Here is a 14,188-nt window from a genome sequence, read left to right as displayed (position 1 = left end):
GTTTACCCTTTTGATAACCAGCTATAGGGTTGCCTAATAGGAATATTGGATTTTGATTTTCTTGTGTTCTCCTCCAGGATATATATTTTTACATAATTTCAAAAATGTTATTTTAGGTTTCTGAATAGCAATCAACTCTTTAAAAAAAACCTTTTTATCTTGGAAATTTTCAAACAAAAATAAGAAAAAAATAGCATTAACTCCTGTGTACTCCTTTCCATCTTCAGTTATCCCCCTATGACTAATTTTTCATCCCTATTACTACCCACTTCATATTGCTAGATTGTTTTAAAGCAAATTCTAAACATTTTCAGTTCATCTGTAAATATTTAAATATGTTTGTATCTCAAAAATTAGAGATCTCTTTTTAAGCATGATCATAATGCCTTAAAAAGTTAACATTGCTTAATATCAGATATTCAGAAAGTGTTCAGATTTAACCTACTACTTATTGGTTAGTATTGTGATATTAAGTTTGATGGATTGGTACAAGAATTGTCACCCTACCACCTGATGGTTTTAGTAGCTATTAATTATTGTTGAGATCCAATATTTCATTAAGGGTTACAGAATAGTAATCCTTAGATACCCAGTGTTCAAATTTCTCTGGTTGTCTCTCTCTCTCTCTCTCTCTATATATATATATATTTTTTTTTTTTTTTTTTTTTTGAGAGAGAGAGAGAGAGAGGGATGGGTGGGGGGCAGGGGGACAGGGAGAGGATCCCAGCATGTAGCCTGACATGGGTCTCGATTGATCTCAGGACCCTGAGATCATAACCTGAGCTGATAATCAAGAGTCGGATGCTTAACTAACGGAGCCACCCAGGCACCCCTGTCTTAGAATATTTTTAAAACTCTATTTGTATGAATGGAGATCCAGATAAGTTCCCTATATTACGGTTGGTTGACACTGTTTCTTTTTCATCTGCATGCTTGGCCTTCTCATCCCACCCTCCTTTACCTCCCTCTCTTTGCAGTTTATTTCTTAAAGAAACCGGGTTGTCAGAGTTTCTCAGTTTGAATTTTGCTGATTGCATCCCACTGTTTTATTTAGTATTATTTTTCTGTAAATTGGTAGTTAGGTATAGAGGCTTACTCAGATTCATGTTCAAGTTTTTGACATTATTTTAGAAGCAATGTTGTGTCCTTGAGGCACGTAATATACCATTACTTCTCTTTTTTGTGATCACGTTCATAGCCATTGTGATATCTTGTCCACAGTGGCTGATAGGAATGCTCTTGATTTCTTGAGGCTAGCTGTTGTTAGTGATCTAGTTTTTTTCCTCTGGGAATTCTTAGTAACTTTTTTTTTACCCCTGAGTTCTGATTTTTTACAGGATATGTCTCAGGTATGATAACACTGCAGTTGGCAAGCCTCTTCAGTGTGAAGACCATCACCTCAGATCGCTTTTTTCCTCATATTTCTTTATTTTCCCTCTCCACTGTCTCTTTTTTTGTTTTGTGACTTACTCTATCACTTTATTCAATTCTCTGCTCAAATGTTACCTTATCAAATCACATTGATCAGTCTCTGTGAAAGCATCCTGCTACTGTCCTCTTATTCTAGTTTTATTTTTCTTTATGACACCTGATATGTATTTATAGAGTCTCCTATGACTTAAATAAATGCAGGGACTTTTTTTTAATTCACTGCTGTTTCCTTAATGTTTAAAACACTGTCTTCTACATAGTAGGTGCTCAGTAATATTTGCTGAATTAATTATATTATGTTGTTGGACTCATGGGTCATTCATCTTGATCTCTTAACTTTTATAGCATATATTTTTTTAAAGATTTTATATATTTATTTGAGAGAGAGAGTGAGCAAGAGAGAGAACACAAGCAGGGGGAGTGGCAGAGGCAGAGGGAGAAAGAAGCAGGCTTCCTGCTCCGCGGAGCAGGGAGCCTGATGTGGGGCTCGATCCCAGGACCCTGGGATCATGACCTGAGCCGAAGGCAGACATTTAATCGACTGAGCCACCCAGGAACCCCTTTTATAGCATATTTTAAATTTATTTTTATTTCTTCTCTACATTTAGTGTTTCTTTTCTTTCACTATCTTCCAGCAACCACTGAATGTTTGCTTTTGATAACTGTATGTTTAAATTCTAACATTTCTTGTTCTCTGGTCTTCTTTCACTATATCATGTACTTAATGGCTGCAGGGTCCACTTCAGTCTAAGGATACTAAGTAGATTCCTCCACCCTTCCTTCTCCCCCATTAGATTATCTTCTGATCCCTAAATTTTCTTTATTCTTCCTTTGTGCATCTTGGTTCTTTATTTATTGTAGCTGGGTCTTTCTGGAAGCTGGTTTGGGTTTCATCAGTAGCTGTTTAGATATATTTCTCTAGGAGAGCTCTTTCATTTAAGTGGATGAGGTGGGCCTCCCAGTAGAGTGCTTGGACCTGTGGCACGGAGAGGAAGGGTTCAGTTGGCCCAACTATTTGAATGGATTTAATTTAGTTATCTTGCTGTGTGTTTCACAGCCAACTCTTCCTTGCTTCCAAGACTTTCGAAGAAAGAATTCTGTTTATTTGTGGTGTCTTTTGGCTATGGTTTTGCTTTGCTTTTATTTTTCTATCAATTTCATCCTTGCTTACATTTTGTAAGACTCTGGCAAAATGTCTTTTTAGATGATACCGTTTTTTGTCATCTAGTATTATGGTTTCATTTCTTTTTTAACTTTTTACAAGGTTATATTCTTGGAAATGGTTGAAGAAATATACATATGTTCATAGAGCAAAATTGGAACACTCATTTTCTTCTCTTCCCCTACAACTTTAACTTTCCTCTCTGTAAGTAACCACTATTAATAATTTACTTAGGTTATTTTTAACATAAATATGATTATCACTTGTTAGCTTACTTTGTTGACTTAATCATGTCTTGATCATTTTTCCATCTTATGAATTTATTAAATTTTTTACAGATGTATAAAATTCCTCTTTTTACTAATGAGTTAAAAGTAATATTGTTTTAATTTGCATTTCTTGATTAGAAAATAAATTGAACATATTTTTTAAAGATTTTATTTATGTCAGAGAGAGAGAGAGAGAGCACAAGCAGGGGGAGTGGCAGGCAGAGGGAGAAGCAGGCTCCCCATTGAGTAGGGAGCCTGATGTGGGGCTTGATCCCAGGACCCTGAGATCATGACCTGAGCTGAAGGCAGATGCTTAACCAACTGAGCCACCCATGTGTCCCTAGTTGAGCATTTTTTAATGTATTTTTTGATGATTTGTATTTCATATTTTATGAAATGCTTGACTTATTTCTACCTTTGCCCATGTTTTTAGTTATTTCTTAATGATACCTAGACATTGTATGTATTCTTATATTTGCCATGAAAAAATGTATTTTATTAATAGTTGCTTGTAGAGTACCTCTGTCTTATTTATGTTTCTTTTTTTTTCCTCAGAGGTCTTACTATTTGTTTAGCTAAATTTGTTGATTTTTTTTTTCCTTTATGGATTCTCCATTTTATGTTTTACTTAGGTAGGACTGATGTTAGTTTTATCCTCAGTTACTTTACAGTTTTTATGTGCTATTATTGTATTTTTAAGTATCTGTCTTCTGTCACTTCAGTGGGTTCTTGGTAGGGAAGGGAATTAGATATGTGTGCTCAATTTGCCATCTTCAGCAGGAATTGAGATAGATATTTAATTATTCCATGTTCCAGGATTTGTCTTCTGGCTTAATTTAATAATTCAATATCAAGAAGTTTCACAAGAATGTAGTCACTCATAACATTAGATACACTTCCATTTTATGCATTAAAACTATTCTAAGGTGAATTATTAGCAAGTAGAATGTAGGCTCTATTGAGGCTTAAATATACTAGCATAACTTAAAAATCTTTTTAAAATTTTATCCCTCAAAATCTTTGTAATTAAAAAAAATCTTTGTGATTAATAATTCTTGTACGTTTGTATACTTCCAGTTGGGTGTTTTTTTTTTAAGATTTTATTTATTTGAGAGAGAGAGAATGAGAGATAGCACGAGAGGGAAGAGGGTCAGAGGGAGAAGCAGACTCCCTGCTGAGCAGGGAGCCCAATGTGGGACTCGATCCTGGGACTCCAGGATCATGACCTGAGCCGAAGGGAGTCGCTTAACCAACTGAGCCACCCAGGCACCCCCAGTTGGGTATTTAAAACTTTTATTTTAACAAAAAGCAAACACACATGCATGCATGCAGAATGGGGGTGTGAAGGACAGAACATGACAACACTGATATTTTAAGGATTTTGAGTGAGGCATTTTGGGGTAAAGTTACTTTTTCAGAAAAAATGTACAAGTGTCACCCCTTTCACCTTGAGGATCATAATCGATGAGAAAAAACTATAATTTCCTAATACTAAGGATGAGGTAATTATCTTTGGAAGTGTAGTCAGATATTGTTCACAAATGATGCTTTAAAAAACAAGTCAGTAGGGTGATGAAAATTAAGGAATAGTGAAAAGACTTGAAGTTTGATCCTTGATCTTCAAATAATTTGTCATGTTATATTGTATGAGTCACTTGACTTGTTTTCACATTTGTGAAATGAAGTGCTTATGCTAAGTTATTTCAGATACAAATTGTACAAAGCTTTGGCATCAATGGTGCAGGTATAATGGGCAGATGGAATCTATGAATACATTCACCAATACTGTGTTATGGAGGACTCAGTCACTTAGACTTTGGATAATTTTTTTTCTTTAAGTTTTTATTTTTAAGCTCTACATCCAACATGGGGCTTGAACTTACAACTCTGAGATCAAGAGCTATGTGCTCAACTGACTGAGCCAGCCAAGCACCCCAACCTTCAATAATTTTACATGTAAAACAATGCCAAATTTATGGAGCACCATTTCTTCACTCATAGGATATGTATAGGTGTTTAAAATAAAGAAATAAAGTGAAGCCCACCTTCTGCCCACTAAAAAGTTGGAAACAGACCCATAGAATATATAGATGGAAAAAAATTCTTGTCAAGATTTACCTCCTTTGAAACATGGAGAGTGTGTATAAACACTTTGATTCTGAATCTTTGGTGCTGGTAACTTTATAAAATAAGGATTTTATTATTACAAGCTCAGGGCAGAAGAGCTCTTTAGCTGTGTGGTTGCTTCTTAAGCTTATAGGCTTAAAAAATTAGGTGAGAATATATGTAGCTCATTGGTTCTTAGCCATTTGAAGTGTTTGGAAAAACACACAAAAATAATATGAACATAAGGTACATTCCATTAAAAAATATTTGTACACATTCATATATATTCCTGTAGTCTTTCAGTAAGAAATATAGGCTAATGGTATATGACAGTGATAATTAGCTAGAAGATTTGCCACGTATGTCTTAAGGATCTACTAGTGTAGATTCTCCACTTATTTAATAAAAATATCTCTAAGATTTTCTATTTATTTACTCACATATAAATTCAAAGCAAATTAATTTCATAAAAGTACAGCTACTTCAAAAATTGTGATTTAGCGTATAAGGGATTCCAGAGTTGTATCATTACATACTGAATCCTGGACCCAGGATAATAAGTGAGCTTCCATTATATTGCCTGGATGTTGTAAATTACTTATTTTTTCTAGAAAATCTGGTATCAAAAAGGTCAGGGGTGCCTGGCTGACTCTGTCGGTAGAGTATGACTTTTGATCTCAGGGTTATAAGTTTGAACCCCATGTTGGGTATAGAGATTGCTTAAAGTAAAATCTTAAATAAAAAAAGGTTGTTGAGTGAAAAAAATTTAAGTAAAATGTGATTTACTGACATGTTACTTATCTTTCATTGGCTACTGCTATCAAAAAGAAATTCTTTTGGATTACTATTCAAGTGATGAGTGTATCAAGTGAAAGATAAGTGGTAAACATATCTTGGGAGAAGAAAAATAAAGTATTGCATTTTATAAACTTTTATATAGACTTAACTTACTGTAATACTAGACCTTGTACTTTAGAGATATCCTAGGACAATTTGCCTTAACTTTTACAGGAGAGAAATTCTGGGAAGGTAAGGGATTTGCCCAAAATCACATACTTAATAGCACAGTAAGGTTTAGAACTTAGGTATCCCAACTTTCAGACCCCTTCTTTCCCCACACATCATTATATGCTTCTGCTCTTAATTCATGATCAGGCAATGACTTCTAGTTTGAAAAACAAATCACCGTTTTTCAGAAATTTATGTTTTAAAATCTTTTAAACAGACTGCAGATTTACACTCAGAATCAGTGAGTACAGATTTAGAATTTTACATTAAAGATGGCTAAGCATGAAAATGAACTTTCTGAGACTATGAACAACTTAGCCCTTCATTTCTTAATTTGTTTTTGTCTCAAATTGCAATACTTATGTTAAGCATTATTTCTTTACACAAAAGGCTATATTCTTTTTTTCTTTTTTTTAAGCTGTTTGGAGATATGCATTGCTTTGGGGGAGATATGTAAAATATTCTTTGGCATCAAATAATTAAAATTGCAACCTTGTTTTTTTTTTTACAAGTTCTATTTGTAGGCACAAATATAATTTATTGATTCGTTTTTCCACATTAATTTTGGAATAGGGAGTAGTTTTTTAATTATTAGGATGTAGGAGGGTCAGTCAGGCTCAGTAAATTGTTACTATAAAACCAGTGGAGTAGAATTGTTTATGGCCTCCCCTATACATTGTATTATCCGAATTTTCCATCTGTCAGTAAGTTTTTTCTTATATAAGACTAGCAAAGCTAACAGTTGGGGGTTCATGACTTTAAAAAGAAATTAGGAATTCAAAAGATAAATGAATTGGAGGTCTAAGTGAGTACCCAAAGTTTAAATGACATCTGGACTTAATGTCCAAAGCCAAGGTAGTTGGGGCTATAATCTGTCTATATTGAAGGTTTTAGCATCAGTTACAGAAGTTTTGTAACAAATGCATTTTTAAAAATTATAGTGTACTAACTTTATTAATTAAAATCCTCTTGATGAAAACTTGGCCTTAGGCATTCTCCTTTAATTTATTGATTTAGAACAAAGTGTTTGGAAAAGCATATGAAAAGATTTAGGATAATTGCAATGCACATGGTGTCCAGCTTGCCAAGGATATTTTTCCTTTTTTGTAGTTTATAAAGAAAGCAAAGTATTTTAAATTCCTCCTACGATGGAATTTTACTTTTTCATTAATAAGCAATATTTTACTTAGGGTTTCCAACATCAGCTTTCATTTTGTAATGTAGAAGCTTCCCTGTGATATAAAGTGTTGGGACAATTTAATTAGGAAAAGAGATCATGGAACTCCATGTGATGGTATAAATTTTCCAATGCTTCCATGTTCTAAATTGGAATGAAAATACATTAAAATTTACATTAAATTATATCTGTTTTCAAAGTTGAGGAGTCAGGGGAAAAGGGGTTGGGATAGAGGTTGTGGAATGTGTTTGGGGCTCCATGGTGGGAGGTGGGGTCAAAGAAGCCTTTTAATCATAAATAGAAAGGAAATTTTGACGAGGGCATTTAGGTTACATGGTTCTTTCCCCTTTTTTGTTTGTTACAGGCAAAGGGGAAGATAGTGATGTACTCAGTATAAATGCAGATGCTTATGACAGCGACATAGAAGGCCCATGCAACGAAGAAGCTGCTGCTCCTGAGGTCCCTGAAAATACAGTCCAAAGTGAAGCTGGTCAGATAGATGACCTGGAGAAAGACATTGAGAAAAGTGTGAATGAGATTCTGGGACTGGCAGAGTCTAGCCCAAAGGAACCCAAAGCAGCCACCCTGACCGTTCCTCCACCAGAAGATGTTCAGCCTTCCGCACAGCAGCTGGAGCTGCTAGAACTTGAGATGAGGGCGAGAGCTATTAAAGCCCTAATGAAGGCTGGTGATATAAAAAAACCAGCCTAATTATTTGACTTGAATCTGAGTTCTAGGTATGTTTGAGCGAAGCCACATCATATAATTTTGTATATGAAGTTTATTTTGAGTCTTATGTGGTATTTCTCATGTAATCCTTATTAGATAAACTCATCTTAGGCCTAAAATACCTGTGGTTTTTTTTTTTTACTGTTGTTACTTTTATATATGTGTTATTGCTTTATGAATTTATGGCAGATATCATTGGATAACCTGGATACTTTGTTAGATGAGCATTTAGCTATGTCTGCAAATTAATATCTGAAAAGCCATTAGCAAAGAGTCACTGTATTTTTTCCTTCATTTTTAAATGTTTTGGCATCAAACCTAAAAGCTTAAGAAAGATTGACCAAGCATGTTGCTCTTAAGGTTACCTATATTTTGTGGTAGAATATTAAATTACTGCTTTTAGATTTGTTAACAATTTAAGAAATTTAGTCATGCTTATATGCGCTTTTAAAATAAGTCTGTCTTGGAGACACCTTCTGTGGGTGTGAATTTACTGGTAAAAACAGAATAACATTTGTTGTTGTAAGGCTTAGAGGTCTGAAATGGCTGAGAAAAATGTTTTTTATAAAAGAAAAAAGGGACTTAATTTAAGGCCATTTTTAAAAATGTAGAAGTAATTGCCCAACTTTAATTCCAGCAGACAAGCCATTCTAACAGGTATTTGATATTATTGGACACTTTGTTCAAGTTTTTTTCTTCAGTAAAAAGGGAACATATTTGCATTTACATTCCAAGGTATTAGGAAAAGAATATTTTATTGTACAGGCTTTTATCTCATGTTTTTGCTTGAAGATCTGATGTGCTATAATTCCATGAATTAAAAATAATAAAGACTATCATCCTGGATCTGAAGACTTTTGATACATTTCCAAAAGCAAAATTAATTTCAGGAAGCTTTGATAAGTCAATGTTATAATTAATCTAATTTTGTATAGTTTTTGCAAATAAATTAACATCCTGCACAATAATGGATGCTTTTTGCCCCATTACTAATTGTAGTTGTTTGATACTGAAATAAATTTAGGTAGAGACTCTTAAAATAAATTAATTTTTTTCTAAAATATAACTCTGAAACCACTGTTTTTATACTTGCTAACAAATATATTTTATTTGTAAACCGTGCTCTACTAATGTATGAAGATTTTCCTCATACATAAAACTTGTTGGGATTGTGTTATATTAGCTGGCTTAATTATATGTAAATTTTAGAGAGTTTCTTGTGGAAATAGTGTTTATGAAACGTAAGAGTTGCAAAGTTACAAATTTATTTTTTTGTTGTTTCTGAATATGCCTTTAAATAATCCTGTCATATTTTTTCCCCCCTGGGATCTTTCTAATGTAGCACAGGCCTGTGTCATCTGGGGTACTTCTCTTAGGCTGGTAAATGCGGGTATGATTCGAATAGTGAGTTCTGCTTCAAGATGGAAAAGCATTGATTATGGCAAAATAATTTTTTATTTCAACTGAAAGTTAAAATAATAACAAAGTAGTACGGAACAAACTATTGCTGCTTACTAATTATAAAATGCAGTAGATGACATTTGTGTGATTAAACATACAGCAGTAGATAAGGGTCTGAGTGCTTTGTAGCTGCCTAGTTACCACCTTCATGAAGCATTGTGTGTCTGCTCTGTTCATTGTGCAGAATGGTCTAGAGGACATTTGACTAGAGTGGTATGTGTGAGGTAGAATGAGCTTAACAAATTAGAAGCCACTTAGTTTCCTACCTTGGAAAATCAGCTCTTCTTTTTTTTAAGTGTTGAAAGACACAAGAGCTTTTTGAAAAATGAATGACTTTGGAGAATAGGAGTATGTTTGTTTTAGGAAAGCCTAAGTAAATGGGAGAATACCATATATTGATCTAATGCTGCCATTTAAATCATCAGCTCACAGGTATTTATTAAATACCTCTGAGGTGTTTAGTCTTGTTCAGAATCTCAAACTCAGGGATGTTACAGTATAGATTTTAGCACAGAATAGACTGAGTAATAGTAAAGATACAGGTGCTACTGCTTTTTATGCTCCTCCCTTTTGCCAAGGTAGAGAATTTTTTTTTTATACTTTAAATTTTTATTGTTATGTTAGTCACCATACATTACATCATTAGTTTTTTTAAAATAATTTTTATTGTTATGTTAATCACCATACATTACGTCATTAGTTTTTGATGTAGTGTTCCATGATTCATTGTGCATAACACCCAGTGCTCCACGCAGAACGTGCCCTCCTCAGTACCCATCACCAGGCTAACCCATCCCCCACCCCCCTCCCCTCTAGAACCCTCAGTTTGTTTTTCAGAGTGGTAAGGAGAATTTTTATGTAATGTGTAATTAGTAAATTAGAAGATCAAAAAAGGTTTTGACAGCCTTATTTTTTATTCAAATTGAAGTAATCCTGGTATTTGATGAGGAACTTGAATGATAGGTGGTAACTGATAATAACAGGTCCTCTGCGTTTGGCCTTGGGCCACTTTTTGATGATCCTGCTGATTCACCCACTCAGATATATCTTAAAAACCTATTACACCAAGTAGCCAGTGTAACATACTAATTATGAAAAATCTACTGAACCCCCAAATCCTTTAATGAACGCCATCAACTCCTTCTAACTATCAGGCAGGTGTTTTTTCCTTATAAATCTTGTTGCCAAAATCTACTTTCAGCAAATACTAGATTCTAGGGCATGATTAACTATCTGAGTAAAAGTATTCTGAATCATTTGGACAGTAATACAAATTGCAAGAAAGTAAACATTTTCAATGTCATTTTCAAGGTAGATAATGAACCCATGATTTGGGCCAAATAAAGTTGGCAGCCTAAAAATTTCAAAAATTCTCAGTTCTAGTCCATCATGAAAAGTAGGAAAAGAGTTTAGTTACAGGTATTTTTCCTTTATTGTACCTGTTTAATCCTTAAGTAAAACACCAATATGCTTTAACTTAAAACTTAGTTTTTTTATATTTTTCTTTCTTTTTTTGTGGTGGGGTGGCAGGTTATTTGCTTGTTTTAATGTTAGTCTTTTCCCTATCAAATGCTTTTCTTGAACATTTCCAGTCAATGAAATAAGGCATAATGGCATATGTAGCCTGCCTATGTGATGGCCTTGTTGGATTTGCAATTGCCTCTCTACGCTTTCTTTCAAGTAGATTCCCTTTTTAAAACAAAAAAATGCTAATGAATATTATCAATAGGAATGCAGATATATTTGATAATCATTTTTAAAATGCATTGTGATGAAATGAAAAGCCTGTGAGTTAAGAGCAGAGGGTTCGATTCTGCACAAACCAGCTGTGTTACCCTGGAAAGTAACTAAAATGAAATAAATTGTTAGCCAATATATCAGATTTGTTTCTGCTATAATACTGTGTGATTTCAGTACAGAATACTGTACAATTTTGTAAGCTTATTTCTTACTTCCCTTACCCTTTTCCCTGATTCAAAAATGAAGCAGCCTGTTTATTTTTTTTAGAGATTTTATTTATTTGAGAGAGCGCACGCACAAGCGTTGGGGGAGGGGCACAGGGAGAGTGAGACAGACTCCCCACTGAGAAGGGAGCCTGAGATCCCAAGACCCTGGGATCATGACCTGAGCCTAAGGCAGCCTGTTAACCAACTGAGCCACCCAAGTGCTCCTGAAGCAGTCTGTTTAATCCTTTTTTGTACTGCAGTGTTGCTGGCAATGAACAATCCAGTTTTTGGTTTTTTACTTTTTTCCTTTTGCCTGTTAGAGTCTTTATTGTCAGGATCTTTTGATAAGTACACTGTCTAGAATTATTCACATTGGCCCATAAATGTAAGTTATCCTTAATTTACTGTTTTATTTAATTTCAAGATAATAAGTATATAATTTTAAGTTAGTAAAGGGTTTTTTCCCCAAGGCTTAAAATGAAAAATAACTCTCCTTCCCTATTCTTTTTATACCAGCTTTTGCTACTAAGAGATAACCACTTTCAAATCTTTTAGTGATTTTTCTATTTATCTCTATTTCTAAGTAACATGATTATTATGCTCTTTCTTGATAGTTCAGTTTTAGGTTTTATTGATCTGTTTTGGAATATGAAGATGGAGATCTATTTTTTCTACCTCTTCCCTAAACACATACCTTCCTCCTCCATCCTCTCAAAATGGTGCAGTTACATCACACTTTTGGATAACATTCAATATTAACACTATTTTGACTACGTAAATACTATTCACAACTGGGTTGTGTGGTATCTATCTGTAATTACATTTTCTTTTTGGATCCAGTTATGTTTTAAGTTTTGGGGAATTAATAATGTAATTACCTTATTATTTCATTAGCTCAGTATTCTATGTAGCACACATTAACTTATACCCTAACTGTTCTCCAGGATTAAAAATCTCTTCTCAGTAGGTTCAAATACATTATATAAGATAACTTTTTTTTTTTTTCTCTAAAGACATTCCTCCTGAACTCTGTTCTATGATAATCTGGACTGATTATTCTTCACCCCTTTCATGTTGGATATCCCAATTTCCTGAATCTTCTGTCTTCATCTTTTAGTTTATTCCCTCATTTTGGTGGTGTACCTTTTCTAGCAGCTTCCTGTGAAAGAATGCAGGAACAGTAAATTGTTTTGATTCATTGGTGTGACTCCACATGGCTCGGTTCTATCTATACACTGCATTGAAAGATTATGTGAGTGTTGATGTCTAGGCTGAAATCATTGTTCCGAATTTTATAGGATTACTCCCATGCCTTCCAACTTCCACTGAAGCTATTGAGAAGTCATTTGTCATTTTGATTCTTGATATTTAAGTGTGTCTTCTGTTTGTTTCTCTTCAGAAGCTATTAGAATCTTTATTCCCAATATTCTGAAATTTCTTGATGATGTGTCGGAGAATGGATCTTTTTCATCCATTGAGTTAATCACCGGTGAACTTTTTTAATGGGAAAATTTAATGTCATTCAGGTCTGGGAAATTTTTAAATATTACTTTAGGTAAGTTCCTTCCCTCTTTTTTTTTTTCTAAAATCTATTTTTGGAGCTCCTTTTATTAAGATACCAGTACCTAGCCTGGTTATTACATTTTTTTATCTCGTATTTTCTGTTTTTCATCTTTTTCTTCTACTTTCTTGTATATTTTCTCACTATTCTCTTCCAGTTCTTCTACTGATTTTTAAAATAATTATATTTTTAATATCTCAAAGATCTTTTTATTTTTTATTCTCTGAATATTCCCGTTTATTTTTTATTTATTTATTTTTTTGAATATTCCCTCTTAAAAGTAGCATTATGCTCTTGTGTCTGTAGGGCAGTGGCTGGCTGCACCCTGGTGTCCAAGTGACCTTGCTCATATCCTGGTAGGCCATGCAGGCAGAGCTTGAACCTCCGGCCAGCCTACATCTTGGTGCAACAACCTGCAGTCCTCCTAGGAACATGGCCAGACAGGTAGTCTTGTGAAGAGTCTCACAAGAACTTTAATTTACTTTTTCTTTTTTGAGGGAGGTTCCCTGTCTTGCAGAAAGATGTCTTGAATCAGTTTTCCCATCTGCCACCCTGGTTTCTTTGAAACCATGTGGTCCCTTTTACTTTGGTGTCTCCCTGCACAAGGGCCATGAGGACTTGGCACCTTTGACTACTGTTTTCTCACTGTTTATGTAAGTAATAACCTGCCTGAATCTAAGAAGAGCTCATTGTTTTTTTTTAACTGACTAAATTTGCCAACCCCTGGGTTGGCCTTTGGTGGATGTAACATTTTACCTCCCTGAAGATGTGAATTAATTTTAGTGGTTGTTTTCAAGTTTTCTTCTGCTTTTTGTCTTCTGTTTTCTTCAAGTTAATGTTTTTCTTGTTTTGTTGTTTAATGTTTTCTCAGATTTCCTTAAATCTTTGGTAATATTTGGCTCTTTTCATGTGTAAGAGTAAGACTAAAAAGCTGATTGGGAATTCTGTTTATGAATGAGGCACTTTAATGGGTGCAGTTCACTTTTCTTTTGGGTTGGCTAAGGATATCCACAGTGCCCTCTCAAGACTTTTTACTTAATCCCCCAATTTCGATAGGCTAACCCTGCTGTTAACCACTTGGTATGCCCAAGTTTATCATTTCATGCTTCAACTTTGCTCAGGTCTTCTGTGAAGCTGGTGAATGAATGGTTGACTTTTGTGAGGAGACCGGCTTTCTTTCTTTTTTTTTTCTTTAAGATCTACTTATTTTAGAGACAGAGAAGCCGTGTGAGTGGGGGGAGGGGCAGAGGGAGAATCTTCAAGCAGACTCCCCGCTGAGTGCAGACCCTGATGCAGGGCTCAGTCCCTTGACCCATGAGACCATGACCTGAATGGAAA

The 14,188-nt window shown here is 34.4% G+C and overlaps 1 protein-coding gene across 1 annotated transcript in view; it reads left to right on the top strand.

The window, feature by feature from the left end:
• CAAP1 (caspase activity and apoptosis inhibitor 1) overlaps positions 1-8,917 on the top strand; it is a 44,221-nt gene extending 35,304 nt beyond the window's left edge. Inside the window, exon 6 of the mRNA XM_028115243.2 lies at positions 7,518-8,917. Coding sequence (XP_027971044.1) covers positions 7,518-7,864 — 347 coding nt within the window. The 3' untranslated portion in view covers positions 7,865-8,917. The remainder of the gene's footprint in view (positions 1-7,517) is intronic.
• The last annotated feature ends 5,271 nt before the right edge of the window (positions 8,918-14,188 follow it).

The sequence above is a fragment of the Eumetopias jubatus genome, unplaced genomic scaffold (genome assembly GCF_037043125.1).
Source record: "Eumetopias jubatus isolate StellerSeaLion01/CBP00866 unplaced genomic scaffold, mEumJub1_p1.0 scaffold_15, whole genome shotgun sequence".
In the NCBI taxonomy this organism is placed as follows: Eukaryota; Metazoa; Chordata; class Mammalia; order Carnivora; family Otariidae; genus Eumetopias; species Eumetopias jubatus.
Note: the sequence above shows the minus strand (reverse complement) of the source record. Positions and strands in the feature narration are given on the sequence as shown.